Source organism: Morchella sextelata (assembly GCF_020137385.1).
Source record: "Morchella sextelata strain SCLS chromosome Unknown scls_15, whole genome shotgun sequence".
In the NCBI taxonomy this organism is placed as follows: Eukaryota; Fungi; Ascomycota; class Pezizomycetes; order Pezizales; family Morchellaceae; genus Morchella; species Morchella sextelata.
Genome location: NW_025408630.1, coordinates 941,581 through 962,460, shown reverse-complemented (window position 1 = coordinate 962,460; position 20,880 = coordinate 941,581). Strand labels below are relative to the sequence as shown.

The window sequence follows — 20,880 nt, the reverse complement described above, 5'->3', positions numbered from 1 at the left end:
CACTAAATCTTTAGTTTCCTGTTCATCGCTTTACAAGTATAATATAGCGATATTAGGGCCCTTTAGCGTGCCAATTTTGAGATTTGAACCAAGCACAACTATCATTCCCCTTGGCTTAGGAGACACATTATCTAACATCAAATCCAAGAGAGAAATACATGAAAGCAGGTACGGAAAAATTGACAAGGTATAAACAAGACCCCCGAACGAACCAGTAAATTATTACCCCTCTACCACATCTCCGGAAGAGCTTGACAGGCCCTACAATCTCCATGGAGCAAGTACTAAAGATATCCCATCTGCCTTCATAATCGGTGCCCAGGCACGAAGACATAAAGACAAGTTAAAGCAGTGACGATCACGAAAGTCATTAGTAAGATACCAACTGATCTTTTGCTTAACAACTTTCTCACATATGGCTCTCGTACCTTCATGAAAGACATGAAGGTATATTCGCTAATACCCATTAACCCCATTATCGGGTCTAGCGAGTACTGCTGTGCCATAAGACAATAAACCCCCACGGCAAACGGCAGAATAAGCTTTATGATTTGCGCAATGTCAGCACAGTAACAGTTAGGGGATATCGAATAAAGAAAATGGTGACTGACCCATAGTCGTGTCTCTCTTGGCTGAATGTCTAAAAATATTAGAGCAAAACCCGCCCAAAAACCACCAAACATCGCCAACAGCCCAACAATCAATCTCAGCATACCACTACCAGGAACCAAGTTGCCAAGAGCCTTTGCTGCAAGGAAGCGAGGAAACGCATCTCGCTCCATTGCTTGGAACACGTAATCCTTTGCCTCGTCAAAAACCTCAGGATCGTCTCTACCGTCAACTTCTATAGCGTTTGCAATACTGCGGGTGATGACCTCGGGTAACACAATTTCCCTTTCAGAGCCTTCAAGAAGATAGGTGTATAGAATCTTTTCGGCAGACGCACGTATATCCGAGCGTGAGACACCTATCCTAGGGGATTCTGAGTCCGTCCCATTTGGATCGAGAGCTGAGGAAGACATGAAAGAAGGGCGACCAGATGCCTCTCTTGTCTCCAGAGTATCTCCCATCGAGCGACGTGGTGTAGGATCCCCGGTAGATGTGTTTTCGGAACGAAGAAAGGCTGAGAGGCGCTGATCATCATTCTTGAGCTCATACTCATGGTCATCGGGCATATCGAGCATCTGCGAGGACCGGTGACTACCATTCTTGTCAAGGTCGGGGGTAGAGACGAGGACACTACGACGCAACTCGCGCACATAGTGACGGCAAAGCGATATATGTTGGGCGACATCAAGCCTGTAACAGAATAGCATGGTTAGGGGTCGGGTTTTGGTATATAAGATTCCCATCAAAGGCGCCGTTTTCCCCTCTCCTCCTCTCAAAACGACAATCAAGCGATATGGTAAGTCAAACGCGTGGGGATGTACCAAAAGTCAAGGTAATCAACGGATCTCTGTTGGTCTCGCATATATATGTAGAAGGAGAATAAATCAACTGGCGGTAAGGTCCTTCGGCTCAGGACCTCAAATAGTGTTGGGAGCCGATTGCGGACAGTGGCCATGATTGTGAATTTGTTTGCGTAGATAGTTAGGACAAGTATTTTAGGATTGGATTGGGATGGGTTCCTTGGAAAGCTGAGTTACGAAAGCAGGCTTTACTGAATTGAAGATAAGCCAAAAATGAGCGACAAGTCGAGGTAGAGAGCAGAAACAGCAAACGGAGGGGGATGAGGGTGAGGTAATGTATCACTGTAGCTGAGCAGTGAGCTAAGAGAGATTGGTGGGTATCACTTTCTATACATGTACCCAAACAAGAGTTTCAACAGCGCCAAGGAGCCAAATTAACCCACAAAAGGATGGTATGTAAATACCCAAATCAGAACAAGGCACCAACCCACGGCTAGAGATTCTATCTCAGTGGTTTTTATGTGCATGTAGAGTAGTACGGCCAAATAAACGCGTGTATACTTGTACATTTGGCTAGGTATTGCATTTGTAATCTCTTAGGATCCTGGGTTAATAAACCATCAATGAAATTCCCTTGCTCAAGAACTGGGATAACCACCGCCTGGAACACTGTTCGAAACACTAGAAACATGTACCTCTATATGCACATACGTACATGTAGGTACATGTACATATAAAATGTAGATACACCTTTCAAGCACACTACATAGAGTACTGGCAGTTGTCACTTCTACTCTGCTCCAAAAATAACCCTATTCTGCGTAGGGTAAAAGCTTAAAGCACCCGTACTAAATCTCATGCAGAATCTAGAGTACTCTACTCTAAGTACTGCGGCGATCGTTCCGGCCCTTGCATCATGCAGGGACCACCACTACCACAAGTTACAACTACCCCCAGTGATTTCCTTGGACCGAACTTGCATATAACATACTCCCATGCACTTTATCCCTGATTCCATTGTGATTTCATATTGTCGATCACAGTTCCCAAATTATACATCTCAAGTTGAAGTGAAGAAGAAACATAATACATACATATATAGATTACGATACAGTAAGGAAAGTGCAGGGTGACTACTGACCTTAGCCGCTAATGAATCTTCTGTACAACAAAACTCAAGGGCCTTATTAGTAGCATCAGAAAGGTCTTTTCTATAGAACTCACTTGATAAGGGATGATTTGATAAATAATGAAGGATCACTCCAACATCTCGCTAAGACTACACCTCCCCTATCCCAGCTTCACAATGCCGCGTTCGATTTACGCTTATAGCTCAGCTAAGGTCCCAGCACCCGTTGTGCCTTTTTTTTTCAAAATCCCGAATCTAATCGCTACCTCTGCTACGGTCACAAATATTGACAGCACAATCAGGATGATAATTATCCAGGTGATCCGTGACATATTGCTGTCCGCAATTGAGTCCGAAAGGATATCTGCGAGGTCCAGGAAAACCCTGCATCTTTCGTTCAAGACCAAAATACGCTGTTTTATCTCAAGGTACTCGCGAACAGCTGCGTACAATGGATGAAGTGTTGGCTCCGAGTCCCAGAAAAATTCGGGCACGTCAAGAACATTGCTAGCTATCGAATTGTGACTGATGTCAGTACGAAAAGGTTAACTGCAAGTCAATCTTGAGTTGGGATACATGCATAAATTGACATCTACCCTTAGCTTAAAAAGTCGTCCACTCATCTTAACGACTTCTTCCCTCTTCATACCAAGGTTGCCTGTAAGTGCGAGTTTCTTTGGTATATGCTGAACTCCAAGCATGGTTGAGTTCATTCTCTCCTCGAATCGACAAAGTTTCGTAGATTGTGCTATCGCATGCGAGATAGCAAGCTTGATCATTATGTCCCCTGACCTCAGGGTGATCATATCGTTGTATATCTGTAGTGAGAAAACGAAAACTTCTCAGACTCTGGTTGTCTTAAGGTAATAAATGGAAATAGATCAAGGAGAGGGATCAAATACGCGTGGAGATCTAGTGCGAGACGAGTACTGAAAATGAAACTCTTCTGTTTCAAAATCTTCTTCTTTCATTGGACCCATTATTAAAGGTGTACCGAGATCATTTCCCGCGAAAGTAAGATCGGCTAAAATATCCTATCAACAATATCAGTCAACTACAACTATACCCCAAAGCAACACCAGCTTACCTTCTCCTGCCTCTCTGTCAAATTCCAAAATACCACAACTCCATAACTAAACACGAACATTTCCGCAAAAGACTTCATATCCATCTGCGATTCTCGTGGGCTCTCTGGTCTGTATGTCTCCTCATCCCTAGAGTCTCTATGATCGAGGAAGTTGTGTGTGTTTTCGGGCGACTTTGATTGCCCATGTTCCACCTCCTCTTCCCCATCCATCCCATCACCACTCGGTCGCCTAGTTCTTGAATAGGCATTTTCAAAATACCCTTCGCGATAATCCCTCTGCTCCGACCTCTCAATTTGTACATCTAACACTGCTTTTCCCCCTGGGCTTTTGAGCACTGGTGATGAACGGACCCTGTATCCATCACTACCAGGCATCAACGGTAAATGATATGCGCAATACAAGCACTCGTCATAGAGCTTTGTCCTTGCAGAATGTTTCTCTCTTAAGAAGTTTGAGGTCGCCTTAAGTCTATTGGAATCTGCTGTGCAATAAGCAGTCACACGACTCAACTTTTCTGCCCTCCGGGACTTTGGTAGCCGCTCAGCATAACTCTTTCTCGGACGCTGCTCGGAAGATTCGTCTTCTTCTGCAAGTCTATTCCGCCATTCTTCCTCGTCATCTTTAATAGGTGTATCATCATTATCATCCTCAGCGTAATCCCAGCGATCTCCTTCTTCCTCTGTTTCTGGTAATAGCACGAGTTTTTCCGATAGCTTAGAGGAACGAACTGGAAGGTTTTGACCCAGGAAACGGCGAGGATCTGTGGGTCTTGGTGTAGAAGGAGATACAGTGCCACGGGAACGTTGGAGATTTGCAAGCGGGTTGCGACTCTGGCCTGATGGGATTTCAGAAGAATTCTGAAGAACAGAATCAACGCTAATAAAACGAGCCATTGATGGGATTGAGGTAGCTGCTGATGCTCTACGTTGCGGGCCACGAGCACCTGGGTCTCTAGAATCCGTCACCTACATTAAAACACTGCATGATTAGATGATGGTACATTCAGACTCAAGCCAGAACAGCATGACAATAATGTATAGGGATATGCGATAGTACCAGGACAGTAGGTCTGCGTTTGGGGGGCGGAGGTGGCGGCATTGTTCAGCTATGGTAAATGTGAAAGAGAGCTTTAGAATATTTATTTATATATCGACTTTTGTATTTCGTTTCAATAGCAACAGCAGTTGAGTAGCAGAGAAATCACGTGTATGTTGCGAACTGAGTCGGGGTGTAAAACGTAGGAAGCTACGGACTAGATATATGTACGTGAGTACATGTAGTAGCATAAACAGCTGTTTGGGTAGAATGAATGGGGGGGCAGAGAGGTGGATACCAAAATCGCGAGGGTTGATGGTTGAGACACGAAGAAGAAGAGGTTGGAGGACGACAGCGGACAGCTCTCTTTAGCTCCGTTAGGACTACAATGCCGAGCTAGCAGAAAAAGCCGTTGGATCTGACGCAAATGTGTGGCTGGTGCAGAAACGTCCACATTCATCAAGCGGCGGCGGCCCAGGGGCGTCATTACTCCCGAAAGTGTTAGTAAATGCCAAGGCCCAAGGGTCACATCAGATACATGTACTCTAGGTAACGCGTCAACTACAAGTTGAAACTTGAACCACTTAGAAAGAAGTAAGGTATCAACAAATCCGGCCATTGCGTTCTTGGAAAAATGGTAATTAGAAATTTTCTTTACGGGGTAGAAAATAGAAAGAGCAGGGCAAAAACTATTTTTTACCAATTATTCGACTTACACTGGTTTTGTCACACCTAACCCTGACTTTAGGTTTTTAAACCTCATATATATGTACCTACTTGCTGCGAGAATAAGTTTCCGCCACCACTTTTGTGTTGCAACCGCATTTTCACGTACAAATTTAGCGGAAACTTATTCTCACCGCAAGTAGAGTATTAGTCCGAACCTTCCCCACACAAAACCCAACTTTTGTAGCCCCCATGCATAACTACCACAGCATGACGGAAATATTTGATTCTCTCAATGCAGTCTTATAGAGAGAGAGACGCTCTACACACTGACATTGTTAATATTCTTCTATATTTATTTTTTGGAGGGCTGTCCCTACTGTGAAAATAAAGTTAATGCCAGCTAGGCGCCATACATGTACCACATACATACATACTTAGTAGTTTTTATTATCAGGAACAAATTTACAAACCCCGGGATCGTTTTCTCAGATGAATCTAATGACAAGAGAAACTGTACTTAAGTAGTCTCGGCGGCCTACCAGTCTCATTCGGTGTGTTCTTTATATATCTACTATGTACTAGAATAATGATTTTCCGAGGTTCTTGCAGTCTGATTGGTCGGTAGCGAGAACCCCTAGCCCTGACTCACTCCTGCATGGCAACCGGTCCACCCCACCATCTTCTACTATGTACTAACTAGAATAATGTTGTCCGAGGTCACTGCATGGCAACCGGTCCACCCCACCAAAACATATTACATTGCTTAGCAACGGAAGCTCTACGGTTCACGCCCTAATATTCATTTAAAAAGGGGTCTGTATAATTATAATACGATCAATTTAATAATATGTATAATATGACTGGGAGTAGTGGGAGGACGAGATAGACGAGGTGGACGATGTGGATGAGGTGACGAAGTGGAGGAGGTGGAAGGCGGTGGAGGTGGAAGGGTTGGAGGAGGTGGAAGAGTTGGAAGAGGTGGAAGAGTTGGAAGAGGTGGAGTGGAGGGTGTAAGGCGGAGGGGGACTCAGAAGGCGGAGAGGGTGGTGGAGGCAGGTGGAGGAAGGTGAGGGGAGGGGGAGGTGGAGGAAGCTGGATTGGGGGGGGGACTGAGGGCAGCGGGAAGGCGGTGGAGATGGTGGAAGTTGGAGGGGCGGGAATTGGGGGGGGGGGGGAAGGTACACTGGAAAGGGGGGGGGGGGGGGTGCACTGGATCCATGGAAGGAGTCCCCTCAATCAATATCAATATTTAATACCCATTAATACTCATAATCCAACAACTCGCGGTCGCGAGTTGGCACACCCCTAGTCTAATATGTACTGGAATACACTTCTTCTGAACTCTCTGCAATATGATTGGTCGAGAGCGACATGGGTGTGTAGTAAGCACGACACATCAAATTTCGTGCGGTTACCCTGCCTAATTCGGTGCAGTTACCCTGCCTAATTCGATGCAGTTACCCTGCCTAATTCGGTGCAGTTACCCTGCCTAATTCGGTGCAGTTACCCTGCCTGCAGGTAGCGGGTGCACTCTGAATTTGATGTGTCGCGCCCGTTGCACCCTTGGGGTACGGATTCTGAGTGTGGGTTGCGGAATTGCGGAAATGCACCAAAAAAAACCCGTTTTCAACCCTGAAAATAACCCCCGGTGCGTCAAGTGGCCGGAACCCCCCTATTTTGCACCGGTGGGTCTATGGGAGCTGAGTGATAACACACACAACTCCTTGGGACCGGACTCTTTGCCAAAAATTCAATCTACTGAATACAATCTACTGAACAAAATCTACTGAATAAAATCTACTGAATAAAATACCATCAACTCTTTAACAATCAATATCTTCGATTGAATTATCTCCTCTCTAGCCAAACAAATTCCATTATATACCATTCCATAGTGTTCTCACCCAGCTCTCTCGACAAGATGTCGACGGTTAAATGCACAACGTGCAAACACAATAAAAATATTACGGATCATGATTCCGATAGAAATGGCCGGCCCCGTAAATCATGTCGGTCATGCTTGGTGAGTTTTGAATTGAATACTTTAAATTGAATTCTACTGATTAGAACGTATTATAAGGCTCGCGCGCTACAAAGTAGGCTTCGTCGGGCCGAAGCCAGACGGCAACAAATTTCGAACAATGAAGAGGTGAGTTATAGCATAGCTCTTAATACCACTACTCGGGGCGGTTATTCTAATAGATACTATGGCAGCCATTTCAGCCGCCAATTCAACCTGCAGTACCATTAGCATTCCAGTCGGCACGAACCCGTTGGACGCCATTGGAGTTAGGCAGAATGACAGTGATTTGTCCATCATGTCAAGCTTTACATTGGCTTAACGAGCACGTGCATGGGAGCTCAATTACGCTACCGCGGTTTGAAAATTGTTGCAAGAAAGGCGATGTTCAATTGCCGGCATTGGAACAAGCCCCCGAGTACCTACGGTACCTCCTCGAATCAACTGATACAATTGCTAGACAGTTCCGTAGCCGTATTAGGGAGTACAACTCCGCTTTGACCTTTACTTCCGTTAAATATACTTCAGATGAACGCATCGACCGTCAAGCTGGGGGGGTTACATACTTCCAAATTCATGGGGAGCTATACCACCTTCAGGAGCCTCTCACTGCAGCAGCAAACGATACGCCCGCTTTTGCTCAGTTATATTTCTATGACCCACTCTATGCTGCACAATTGAGGCACCATGGACATCCAACTCTAGATATTGCGGTTTTGGAACGGTTGACGCAAGAGATACAAATAGTCAATCCATTCATTCCACTATATAAGACGGCAAAAGAGAGATTGGAAGCTGCGTCCTCACAAGATGGGGATGTACGTGTCTTACTCAATCCGCAATTGCGGTTGATAGTGGAGAGTGGAGCGGACAAGCGGAGACACAATTTGCCTACAAGCAATGAAGTCGCTGCGATTATTCCAGATGAATATGGTGAAGCAGGATTCCGGGACATTGTCTTAGCACATAGAAATCCAGATGCCAATAGGCAGTTTAGTATAATTGATCCTAATCATGCCGCTTATATGCCCTTACATTATGTTCTGCTATTTCCAAATGGTGAGAGGGGTTGGCATTGGGGCTTACGGCTGCGTGATGAGTTGAACCGACGGAAGAATTTAAGGTTACAGCAACGTGAATTTTACAGGTTAGTTATAAACACCAATGGCTCAAAGACTTTTTGATATGGCTAACTTTTTGATTACTATACATGGTGTGCAGGTACCGACTGCATACCAGGACGACTGAACCCATGACTTTGTTCCTCTCGCAACGCCTATTTCAGCAGTATTTGATAGATGCTTGGGCTGTTTGTGATCAGAATAAGTTGAATTGGCTTCGACTGAATCAGGCAAATATTCGGGCTGATCTGTATAATGGGTTGGCGGATAATATGCGGCAAGAGGACTTCAACCCGGAACAAACCGGGAAGCGTATCATTCTACCACGAAGCTATACAGGAGGCGACCGATACATGCTGCAGTTGTTCCAGGATTCCATGGCTATAGTCCGTCATTTTGGGCGTCCCTCACTATTTGTTACCTTTACCGCGAATCCAAAGTGAGAAGAGATTACTGCGGAGTTACTACCGGGGCAAACTGCTGTTGATAGGCCAGATTTAGTTGCAAGGGTGTTCCATCTCAAGCAACAACAACTCCTCCAAGAAATAAAGCGTAAACACATCTTTGGTCGCTATCTTGGGTCTGTATGGACCATTGAGTACCAGAAGAGAGGGCTGCCACACATGCATCTACTGATATTCCTTCATCCGGATGATCGCTTTCTGACAGCAGAGAGGATCGACGAAATTGTGTGTGCAGAGTTACCGGACCCCGCGACTGATCCTACGGGGGAACTAAATGCAATCATTAGAAGTTGTATGGTACACGGTCCATGTGGAGAGGCCAATATGCGATCGCCCTGCATGGCTTCAAAGGAGAATGGGGGACCAACTGCATGTTCGAAACGGTACCCTAACGCCTATCAATCAGAGACAGTTGTACAGGAGGATGGCTATCCACTGTATAGAAGACGTAATGATGGCAGAACCTTTTCAGTGGCAGTAACGGGCTCAGGGTTTAATCAAGAGTATCAGATGGACAACAGATGGGTGGTTCCATATAATCCTTATCTTTCTTTACGGTATAAAGCTCATATCAATGTCGAGATCTGCGGTTCTATCCACGCGATAAAATATATACACAAATATATATATAAAGGTTCAGATCGAACAACACTTCAAGTAGGGAGTGACTCGGATGAAATTACTAGATACCTCCAAGGGCGTTATATAGGACCCACTGAGGCTGTATGGCGTTTGTTCGAATACGGAATGCACGAAGAATACCCGTCAGTCATTCACTTGGCTGTTCACTTGCCCGGCGAGCAACCGGTATACTATGGAGATAACTCCAACCGGGAGGAGTTGATACAGAGGATGCAAAACTCGAGAACTACACTGATAGCTTATTTTGAGTACAATACAGAGCACGAGGATGGTACCCGGTATCTCTATCAAGATTTCCCGGTATACTTTACCTATGACGCTAAATCGCGGAAGTGGGCATCCAGGAAGAGAGGTGTGGCTATTGGACGTATGTGGCATTGCAATCCTATGATGGGGGAGAAATACTATATGCGTCTACTGTTAACCGTTATCCCTGGCGCAAAATCTTTTGATTATCTGAAAACTGTCAATAATGTGCTGTATCCTACATTCAAGGCTGCATGCATTGCCCTTGGCTTATTGGACGATGATCAAGAGTGGGTGCAGTGCTTTACCGAAGCAAGCATATTCTCGAGCGGATATTCCCTCCGTACACTCTTCACTACTGCCTTGCTATTTGGCAACGTGACTGAACCTCTGCAATTATGGGATAAATTCAAGTCAAATATCTGCGATGACTTACCCCGAGCTATGGAAAGAAACACAGGTCTCATTATCCCCCCTGAGCTGCCAGATGCCCATCTGGACTATGGTCTCTACCTGATATCACAGATTCTTGCCGACTCCAACAGAACGCTTAACTGTAACGGGGGTCCTTTCTAAGAGGTATAGACTAAAGTAGAATAGAGACGGCCATGCAAGATAGACAATCAGGTTGCAGATTATTCAAAGATACTATCGCTAGAACTCAATAATCTTTAAGGGCTCTGCTACCGATAAGAACTTGGTTTTTCTTTCTGATGAAGACTGGAGAGAATTCGGACTGAAGGGCGGGAATGAACCTGAGTACTTATACTCCGAAGGCCTCTGTTCTCTGCTCCTAACTCCTTTACTAAGTTCCGGTGGGCCTTCCCTCAGTACCGGAAACAATACCACCGCTACCCCGCTTTTCTCTAGGCGTTAGCAGGTGTTTCCGATACCCAAGGCAACCACCCTTAGTCAAAGCCTTTGTAACACCTGCAGTCTTGGTTGCCACACAACCGAGGACCTGCATGAATGAGCTGCCGCTCAGGTGTAAGCTTAATCATTGCTGTAAAGCTTTCGCTTATTGTAGACTTCCCTAGCATAGTCCCTGCCCTTCAGCGGACTTACAATGCTCGGAGGATATAGAGGATCACCGGGCAATCAGAGCTTCACTCTGGCCGGTCTTCTAGTCACTGGCGAGGCATAGACTCGTCAGTCATTGCTCCCATGAATAGATCCCCTTCCTAGCGCCCGGAATGTAGTTACTCTAACAGCTGGTAGCTAACCACACTGCCGGTACTTGCATATCACCGTGCAACTGGCTTCTAACAATAACTCTCAGCATGTAACCGGGCCCTGTGTGTACTCATACACCAGACAGTTGAAATGGCTCCGTTACACCACTCCCCTCTTCCAGGATCTTGGTCTCCGAGATCTATAACCATTCTATTACCATTCGTTCTATATGACAAGAAACTTCGTGATATGCAAGGAAAATGAAAACCCGAAAGGAAAATAGTCTACACCCCAACAATCCGCTTGTCTTTGGGTTTCTTAGGATACCTCATATGGAAATCCCGAAGGGCTTCTTCAGCACTCTTCTTGAGATGCTCCCAAGGTTCCCATGTAGCATCCTCGTTTTCATAACCTTCCCACAGCACTAGGTATTCCACTCGTCTTCTCTTCTTATTGACCCGGCTATCAGCTACCTCTCGGACAACCCAGTTCTGTTCTCCCTCAACCTCTTCGGGTTCCGGTGGGGGAACTCTTCTCTCAGGATCTACCGGTGCTCTGTAGGGTTCTAGGAGAGAGACATGAAAGACCGGGTGGATTCCCATCTGGGGGGGAAGAGAGAGCTTGTAGGCACGGGTACCAATAGCTTCTAAGACCTTAAAGGGTCCCATCTTCTTCTGATCCAGTTTTCCCAAAGGCCGCTTTGTTTGCACATTGCGTCGGTCCAACATAACTTCATCTCCGGGCTTGATTTCAGGTGGTGCCAGGGCATGAGCATCATACCACCGGGCCATCCTTAATCTAGCTTTACCCAAGCTGGCGTTCATAGCCTGCCAGATAGATTCCCATTGAGATATCATAACCTCGCTTGCTGGATTGTTCCATTCTACTCCTTCCCTTGGGGCCGGCCAGTTGGTCCTGGGTTCATATCCATAGTTGGCATAAAAAGCCGATACTTTGGTAGACTCAGAGACCGCCGAGTTATAAGCATACTCTGCCAAAGGCAAGAGTTCTGCCCAGTCATCCTGTTGATATGAACAATAACTCCGCAAGTAATGTTCCAGGGTCTGATTAACTCTTTCTGTTTGACCGTCCGTTTGGGGGTGGAAAGATGTGGACATCTTCAGCTTCACATTGAGGAGACTCATGAGAGATTGCCAAAAGTGAGAGATGAACCTGCTATCTCTGTCCGAGACTATGTCATCAGGTAAACCATGGAGTCTCCAAACTTCCTTTAAGAACAACTTAGCCAAATCTTCCGTTTTATTGAGGGTAGGAAGAGGGATGTAGTGTGCCATTTTCGAAAAGCGGTCCACTATTACCCAGATCTTTGTAAACCCACTAGATTCCGGTAATCCCACAATAAAGTCCATAGAGATGGAAGTCCATGGCCGATAGGGTATCTCCAACGGTTGGAGCATACCAAACTTCTTGTGTCTTGAGGTCTTATTCCTCTGGCAGCTGTCACAGCTCCGGACATATTCCTCAACATCCTTATCCATGTTGGGCCAAAAGAAGTTGTTTTTCACCCGCTCTAATGTCTTAAATTGGCCAAAATGACCAGCCACCTTAGAGTCATGGGTATCGGACAGTATTTCCATCTGAAGCTTCTTGTCTTTGGGGATGTACCATCTATTCTTGTAGAAGATGAGACCGTTCTTAACCGACAAGTTCTGATCCAAATTTGGTTTCCTTTCAACCAGGGAGCGGTGCAGTTCCTGCCAGAAACTATCCTCTTTAGCGGCCGCATATAGACGCTCCAAGAATGTGTTCTGCAATTGATTCACCCTGACAGCCGCTAGCTTTGCAGGATCCAAAACCAATTGACCTGGCCTAAAAAAGATCTGTGGCTCCGGCTGCAGAGTTTCACCTCCCTCTCCAAGGCGGTGATCCCAGCGCCTAGATAGCACATCAGTCTTGCCATTCTTTTCTCCCGGTCTGTAGACAACTTTAAAATTGTAGCCTGCGAGGTCTTCAGACCATCTAGCTTGCCGCCTAGTGAGAACCTTGGTAGAATTAAAGTACTCCAAGTTCTTGTGGTCTGTGAAAACCGTGATCTCTTGCTCACAAGATTTGAGCATGTGTTCCCATTCCCGGAAAGAGGCTACAATAGCTCCCATTTCCTTATCGTGAATGTCATAGTTGATCTCAGCAGGGGAGAACTTCTTAGAATAGAATGCCACCGGATGTAGCTTCCCATCATCCCCATACTGAGAGAGCACCGCTCCCTTGGCAAAATCACTGGCATCTGTCTCGACCACCGTTCTCCTACTAGGGTCAAAATGAAGGAGGATTGGAGCAGTTGTGAACAGCCTCTTGAGTTCTTCAAAGGCCTGCTCATGTACTGCCGTCCAATACCATTTCTTGTCTTTTTGCAGGAGGTCAGTTAATGGCTTGCAAACCTTACTGAAGCCTTCAATGAAGCGGCGATAGAAGTTTGCAAATCCGAGGAATGCCTGTACTGCCTTGATATTCTCAGGGATTGGCCATTCCTTAACTGCCTCCACCTTGTCTTCTGACATAGACACTCCCTTTTCCGAGATGTGATAGCCTAGGTACTCTACTTCTCGGACATGGAAGGATATCTTACTGATCGAGGCACAGAGCTTAGCTTCCCTTAGCTTCTGTAAGACCTTCTTGACCAGTAGCTCATGCTCTTTCTCAGTCTCTGAGTAGATGAGGATATCGTCGATATAGACAACCACTCCTTCATCCAGTAGTTCCTTCAGCACATCATTGATCATGGCTTGGAAAGCGGAGGGAGCATTGCAAAGACCAAACGGCATCACATTATACTGATACAGTCCATAGCGAGTTCTGAAAGCGGTTTTCCACTCATCACCTTCAGCTATCCTGATCAGATTGAAGCCGTTCTTCAGGTCTATCTTTGTGAAGATCTTGGCCTTGAACAACCTGTCTCTGAGCTCACTCATGATAGGCAGCGGGTACTTGTCTTTGACAGTGACCTTGTTCAATCCTCTGTAGTCCACACAAATCCGCAATGTCCCATCTTTCTTAGGAATAAACAGTATGGGCGCCGCAGCGGGGCTATTAGATCTAGAGATCTTTCCTGAAGACAATTCTTTGTCCAGGTACTCTCGGAGGGCCTTCAATTCTGGAGCGGAACATGGGTACAGCGGGCCAAATGGGGGAGCGGTCCCAGGCAAGAGTTTGATCTTTAAATCATTATGGGAATGCGGCGGCATTTCCTCAATCTTCTCTTGACTGAACACATCAGCCCAATCCCGGTATAGGTGGTGTATTTTCTCAGCAATATCACCTCCGTCCTCATCATGCCATACTGAACCAACTAGTTGATAGACTGTCTCTTCTTCTTCCAACATTTGGTATGGAGAGATCAGTTCAATCTTGGTGGCCGCTGGGAGACAATTCTGCTTACAGTAGTCACTCCTCCAGCTCATGGTGTTGAGTTCCCAATTAATGTCCGGGTTATGCTTCCTAGCCCAACTAATTGGCAGGTAACCGGTCATTCCTTCTTCCAGTGTGGCCACCTCCCATCGGAGTGTCTCTTTATGATCTCCCATAGTCATACGGACCGGGTGAGTGTAATACTCGCCTCCTCCCATCATGACATCTCCTTGAGCATCAAACATTGTCAGAGGTTGATCCCGCCGCACTAAGGGAATTCCATGTTTCCTGACAAAACTCTGGTTGAGGATAGCTCCTGTACAACCGGTGTCAAACAGGAAAGACCCTTGGGCGCCTTCATCCTTTCCTTTGACCGTCCATGACAGTCCTGCCTTCAGTATAGGTCTTTTTCCATGTACTGGTAAGGAGGGAAGCCTCTGTTCCAACCTTCTTTGCTTAACAGCGGGTTCTGAACTTGTTTCTCTTTGTCTTTTCAACATAGCTAATAGCTTCGGGCACTACTAAGATCAGAGATCCTTTGGTTCTATTCCCAAGCGGTAATATAGCAGATGTATTGTGTAGTAGTCTTTTTAGCAGCGGTTTGGAAGTGTCTTGGTAGCAAATATAACTTTGGTAGAGCACTGACAGACCAGCTGTTTCGGGTCTTAAACCCATCCTCAGAGTACTTGTAGCAATCAAATAGGCGGAAACACAATCATAATTTATTCAAAAGAAACATAGAAACCAAAACCCATATAAAAGAAAACTAGTAAACATAGACCCAAACAGACACTTTTCTACCAGATGATTTCATTGTCCGAGTCTTGCTCAGGCTGAAAAACAAAATCTTCTGTAACCTCCGGGAGTACAACAAGTGGATCTTCTGCTACTACAGCAGCCACTTTAGCCTTCTTCTGAGAGTTGGACTTGCCATTCCCTCTTTTCCGCTTTTGTACTCTCACTGCTGCCACTCGGACAACAGTAGGTTCCTTGGACCAACAATCGGTCCATTTGTGTCTGGACTTGCCGCACTATTGCACAAGTCAGTCTATGCACTCTACCAATAGGGAGTACCGGAAGGTCATACCTTCAAACATACTTCTGCTTTCCTTCTTTCTTCTAGAATATCCCCCGGGATACCCTTCAGTTCCACCGCTTTGTCTTTAGGTCCTGGAGTCTTCTGAGGTCCGGAGGAGCTCGCAGCTTCTCTTTTCCTCTTAGGCTGCTGGTCCTTCTGAGCGGGAGGATCTTTCTTGGTCCGAGGGTGCGCTTTCTCAGCTGCCATCCCTTGGTACCTCTCATGGGTATGCCCTAACTCTCTTAGAGCAGCTATCCGCTCCATCAAGGACTTTGGCTTGGGGTTGAAAAGAGCCCAACTCATGCCTAGGTCCGGGAGGAGGGAGTTATGGATCTTATCATCCACCAACTGACCCTCATAGCCAGTCTTCCACATCAGCTGAATAATAGTATTCAGGAAGAGGTCTATTCCTCCTCGAGCTGTGTGGGTGAGGGTATTCCATTGGGCTACAGCATCATCTCTGGAGATGGCTTCTCCGAAGGCAGCTCTAAAAGCATCCACAAAGGAATCCCAGTGCTTCCATCTCTGATCCAACTGCACCGGTACTCCAGCAAGGCGGTTGGCGGAGGCTTGATCAATTGAATTGTGGTATGCCTCATACCATCGAATCGCTGCCTCCCCTTCCATCAAGTTGCCTGCATATCGGATCTTAACCTCCTCAGAGGTAAATGACAGGCTCTCAATGGAGAACACATTCTCACATTGCCGGATGAAGGTTTCCACTTGCTCCGCCTTGCCTTGGAACTTTGATGGTGGTGGTGCCTTTGGTTCTCGGGCTCTGGTGGAAGTAGAAGGGTGGGAGGTAGCCGGAGGTTGATACTGCTGGGACATCATTGCCAACAGGTTCTTCTGTTGCTTCTCCAACTTCTTCTTAAGGTATCTCCGCCATTCTCTCCTGTTACCTCCTTCTGGTTCCGAGTCTGAGCTGTCAGAACTGTCTGAATCTCCAGGAGCAGGAGCGCGGGCCGCAGGAGGTGGAGGGTTCTGGTTCCCACCGCTTCCACCCTGCGCATTGGCTGGAGGGGGAGCAGCGGCCGCAGCAGAAGGGGCCACAGGTGCTACTGGTGCCGGGTTGCTGGCCAGTGGAGAGGTTGCTGCTGGTTGAGCGGCCCCAGACATGGTGAACCTTCCTGGGTTCCTGGCTAGCGGGCTGGGAGGTCCTCGGCCTGCACCTGAGAAGAACTCTCCTTCATAGTCAAAGGATCGGTCGGCTCCTCCAAGGAGTGGATGTGTTCCACCGAAGCGGCTAGGTGGTAAGGGTGAAGCCCCCACCGCTGGCTGCACAATAGGGATAACTCTCCTAGTGGATCGGACCGGAAATGCTGCGAAGGGACTGGTCTTCCGCTGCATTGTTCTGGTGGCTGCCCTGGACGAGGACCTAGAGCCTGGATTTGGTGCCGGAGTTGCTGGTCTACCCACCACCAGTCTTCCTTCATCAAGGGCTCTCTGTATCTCGGCAACAAAGTCTGGTGGAGTAGCCGGGTTTGTCCACTCAATCTCCATGGCATCGGCATTCAGCTCATCCCTCTCCACATACTTCCGAAGTTCTTCCTGAACCGAGTTGACCTCCCTCCTCATGTACTCAAGAGCCTCTGCCATCAGAGCATTCTGTGCTGCCTGGCGCTCTTGTACAATGAGTAGGGCCTGACTGCCCCGGGTCAACTGATTCTGCAGGCTGTGTTGGAGGTAGGTCTGGAGCTCTGTGAAGAACTGTTGGACGGAAATCTCGTCGGTATCCTGCCAGGCAGGCTCACAGCCGGGAATGTAGGTCTGTAGAGCGGTCCTGGGTTTTTTGACAAGCTGTGTCTGCCCGGTGGCATCCAGCTGGAGGGGCACCGGCTGCCATTCAATCTGAAGGAGTGCATCTGGAGCCGAGAGGGCGGACATTTTGTATAGAGGAAGAATAATCTGAAGGTGACTTGAGCCGTAAAGATTATCTGTAACGGGGGTCCTTTCTAAGAGGTATAGACTAAAGTAGAATAGAGACGGCCGTGCAAGATAGACAATCAGGTTGCAGATTATTCAAAGATACTATCGCTAGAACTCAATAATCTTTAAGGGCTCTGCTACCGATAAGAACTTGGTTTTTCTTTCTGATGAAGACTGGAGAGAATTCGGACTGAAGGGCGGGAATGAACCTGAGTACTTATACTCCGAAGGCCTCTGTTCTCTGCTCCTAACTCCTTTACTAAGTTCCGGTGGGCCTTCCCTCAGTACCGGAAACAATACCACCGCTACCCCGCTTTTCTCTAGGCGTTAGCAGGTGTTTCCGATACCCAAGGCAACCACCCTTAGTCAAAGCCTTTGTAACACCTGCAGTCTTGGTTGCCACACAACCGAGGACCTGCATGAATGAGCTGCCGCTCAGGTGTAAGCTTAATCATTGCTGTAAAGCTTTCGCTTATTGTAGACTTCCCTAGCATAGTCCCTGCCCTTCAGCGGACTTACAATGCTCGGAGGATATAGAGGATCACCGGGCAATCAGAGCTTCACTCTGGCCGGTCTTCTAGTCACTGGCGAGGCATAGACTCGTCAGTCATTGCTCCCATGAATAGATCCCCTTCCTAGCGCCCGGAATGTAGTTACTCTAACAGCTGGTAGCTAACCACACTGCCGGTACTTGCATATCACCGTGCAACTGGCTTCTAACAATAACTCTCAGCATGTAACCGGGCCCTGTGTGTACTCATACACCAGACAGTTGAAATGGCTCCGTTACATTAACGACTTTGGGTTGCCCCTCTATATAGTAGATTGGAACCGAACAGGTGGGAACGAGATGATTGCATCAGAACTACGATATGATATGGTTGCGGAAGCGGCAAGTCTACAGTTGAGGATCGCACAACTCAATTCAGATCAGTTGGAATTCTTTAATACTATTACACACAGTATTGAAGAAGCTGCGTCCGCCCTATTCTTCATTCAAGGGCCTGCAGGTACTGGAAAAACGTTCCTATACAACGTTATCTGTAACCATTTCCACTCCCAGGGTAAGATTGTGCTTTGTGTTGCCTCTTCTGGCATTGCGGCACAGTTGCTCCCTGGAGGCAGAACATCTCATTCCAGATTCAAAATTCCGATTGCTATCCATGAGGGCTCAACATGTGACATCAAACGGGGCAGCCTGTTGGCCGGTTTAATTCAAAAGACCGCGCTGATCATCTGGGACGAGGTACCTATGCAGAACAAGTATTGCTTTGAAGCGGTCAGCCGGACCCTGAATGATATATGTAGTGTGGGGGATGATTGCCTGTTCGGAAATATTCCGATCGTACTCGGAGGGGATTTTGCACAGATTTTACCAGTTGTGCAACGCGGTAATAGGGCTCAGATAGTGCAGGCATGCCTACAACGGTCTTCTTTATGGCAGCACTTCAAGATATTGAGACTCAAGATCAATATGAGGGTCCGCAATGGCGTTGAGAATGAGGCGTTTGCGGCTTGGCTTGGGCAGATGAGCCATGATTCCCGATGGTATGGTAGAATAACTCTACCACCATACATCCAGAGCTGTAAGACAATTGAGGACCTTTGTATGCATGTATTCCCACAGCATATAATTGAATCAGCCCCAACAAATTACACCGCATTCTCGAAGCGGGTGATTCTGGCGATGAGAAACGACACAGTCGCTGAGTTTAATGATAGAGTTCTACAGCAAATTCAAGGCGAAGTGCACACGTACTATTCGGTAGACACTGTTGACAGTGGTAATTCAGAAGAGAATGCAAATCTGCTACCTTCAGAATATCTGCAGGGTCTCAATCCGTCTGGCCTCCCACCGTCTATCATTAAACTAAAGGTGGGAGTACCAATAATTCTTCTACGCAATCTATTTCCAAAGCAAGGTCTCTGCAATGGAACACGAATGACGGTAACTAAGCTGGGTGTACGGTGCATTGAAGCCAAGATTCTGGGTGGTGAGTTTGATGGGGAGCCAAAGATTATACCACGTATACAACTTTCGTCCACTGAGGGAGATCTACCTTTCACATTAATGAGAAGGCAGTTGCCTATTCGGCTATGCTTTGCGATGACTGTCAATAAATCGCAGGGTCAATCACTGGATGTCGTTGGGGTTGACTTGAGGTCTGATCTCTTCACTCACGGGCAGCTCTATGTAGCGCTCTCGAGAGTCACAGATGTAGCTGGCTTGATGGTGCTGCAACGAGATGAGACGCCGCCGCAAACGGACAACATTGTATACCGTGAAGTGCTGCTGTAAAGAAGTAAGTCCCCTTAATCCATATTTTTATTGATACTGACTGTCGGTTAGGGTAGAAAGGACTTACGTTGGAGTCGGGGGGAGGACTTGAGGGTATATGGTTGGAGGTAGTAGAAGGTGGATTTCTGTGTAGATGGTATGTATATGCCGCAAGGTGACAGTTTGGTATATGACACTAACGTTTATTATAGGTTTTCGGTAAGGAAGGGAAAGAGGGGTCGGTTACGGTATTGGATGTAGGATGGGGGGAATGCAAGAAGTCGGGAGACTGGGTATCGAATGGTAAGTATATATACCGATCATGTACCACCCGGAAGTGTTTACCAAATCATTAGCTAGAATGACTTACGGAAGTGGTGGGAAGGATCCAGGCATGGAGGAAATAGGAGAGAATGATAGAGTTGGATACGGGATGATGGGGGAAATTGCATAGTAGGTGGGAGGAAATGTGGAGGAAGTGGGAAGGAATTGAGCGGTGAACTGTATTTAGATAACAATTTGTATTTTCTTTAGCGTGTATGTTTCTTAGCGTTTATCTGTCTTATTCCCTGTCTTATCGTTGTTTTGTAGAATGGTTTCTTTGTAATAGAGTGATAAAAAGTTGTTAAAAAGATATGCGATTAGTAGAAAAAAACTGCATCGAGTTACCACGGTTATTTACACCATTCCCCGACTATGATCGTGTGAATTTATTAATTTTGTCACAGACTACCGGATGGAGTAAATAACCGGAGCATTACACTCTTGGATCGTTGACTGTTCCCAGCCTCACCAAGCGGACAACCCTCTTCCCTATAGGAGGCATAAATACCAACGTCTATAGGGTTATCAATGACACATCCTCTAACTAACGTCTGAATTTCACAGCTCGCGCTCCCGCCATGAGTTGAACCCATAGCATTGAGGACATGTATCAGATATTTACTACTAAGCTAAGTACCTTTGTTGCACCAGCAACTCTTTTGGACCCTAAATACCTTGCAAGTATTATTTTTTATTTTTTAATTTTTTTATTTTTTATTATTATTATTTTTTTTTATATCTAATTTAATATAATATTTCCGCTGCCTAAATTGCGCGGTCGCGAGGTGGCCCACCCCTAGTCTATAATGTACTATCGCTAAGTTTTCTAACATTGGAACGGTTTGATTGGCTGCTGAGTGCAGGGATGTTGATTAGTCAGCACGACACATCAAAGTACTGAGCACTCAC

General features: G+C 46.5%; 6 protein-coding genes across 6 annotated transcripts; 2 read left to right on the top strand and 4 right to left on the bottom strand.

Annotated features, from left to right (window-relative positions):
• Positions 1-305: 305 nt before the first annotated feature.
• On the bottom strand, positions 306-1,564 carry H6S33_003554 (uncharacterized protein; the record flags this gene model as incomplete). The annotated part of the gene is made up of 3 exons (XM_044834909.1): positions 306-542; positions 612-1,299; positions 1,431-1,564. 3 exons carry the CDS (start codon positions 1,562-1,564, stop codon positions 306-308), a joined length of 1,059 nt encoding a protein of 352 aa, XP_044691915.1.
• A 1,171-nt stretch (positions 1,565-2,735) lies between these two features.
• Positions 2,736-4,519, bottom strand: H6S33_003553 (uncharacterized protein; the record flags this gene model as incomplete). Its single annotated transcript, XM_044834908.1, has 4 exons — positions 2,736-3,049; positions 3,119-3,356; positions 3,441-3,572; positions 3,626-4,519. 4 exons carry the CDS (start codon positions 4,517-4,519, stop codon positions 2,736-2,738), a joined length of 1,578 nt encoding a protein of 525 aa, XP_044691914.1.
• A 2,799-nt stretch (positions 4,520-7,318) lies between these two features.
• H6S33_003552 (uncharacterized protein) lies at positions 7,319-10,399 on the top strand (the record flags this gene model as incomplete). The annotated part of the gene is made up of 6 exons (XM_044834906.1): positions 7,319-7,353; positions 7,431-7,479; positions 7,545-8,497; positions 8,572-8,910; positions 8,962-9,524; positions 9,597-10,399. The coding sequence occupies 6 exons, from the start codon at positions 7,319-7,321 to the stop codon at positions 10,397-10,399; spliced, it is 2,742 nt and encodes a 913-aa protein (XP_044691913.1).
• An 881-nt stretch (positions 10,400-11,280) lies between these two features.
• Positions 11,281-14,862, bottom strand: H6S33_003551 (uncharacterized protein; the record flags this gene model as incomplete). The annotated part of the gene is made up of 1 exon (XM_044834905.1): positions 11,281-14,862. One exon carries the CDS (start codon positions 14,860-14,862, stop codon positions 11,281-11,283), a length of 3,582 nt encoding a protein of 1,193 aa, XP_044691912.1.
• A 297-nt stretch (positions 14,863-15,159) lies between these two features.
• Positions 15,160-17,327, bottom strand: H6S33_003550 (uncharacterized protein; the record flags this gene model as incomplete). The annotated part of the gene is made up of 2 exons (XM_044834904.1): positions 15,160-15,393; positions 15,450-17,327. The coding sequence occupies 2 exons, from the start codon at positions 17,325-17,327 to the stop codon at positions 15,160-15,162; spliced, it is 2,112 nt and encodes a 703-aa protein (XP_044691911.1).
• Positions 17,328-18,219: 892 nt separating this feature from the next.
• H6S33_003549 (uncharacterized protein) lies at positions 18,220-20,101 on the top strand (the record flags this gene model as incomplete). The annotated part of the gene is made up of 4 exons (XM_044834903.1): positions 18,220-19,644; positions 19,720-19,761; positions 19,860-19,950; positions 20,004-20,101. 4 exons carry the CDS (start codon positions 18,220-18,222, stop codon positions 20,099-20,101), a joined length of 1,656 nt encoding a protein of 551 aa, XP_044691910.1.
• Between the last annotated feature and the right edge of the window lie 779 nt (positions 20,102-20,880).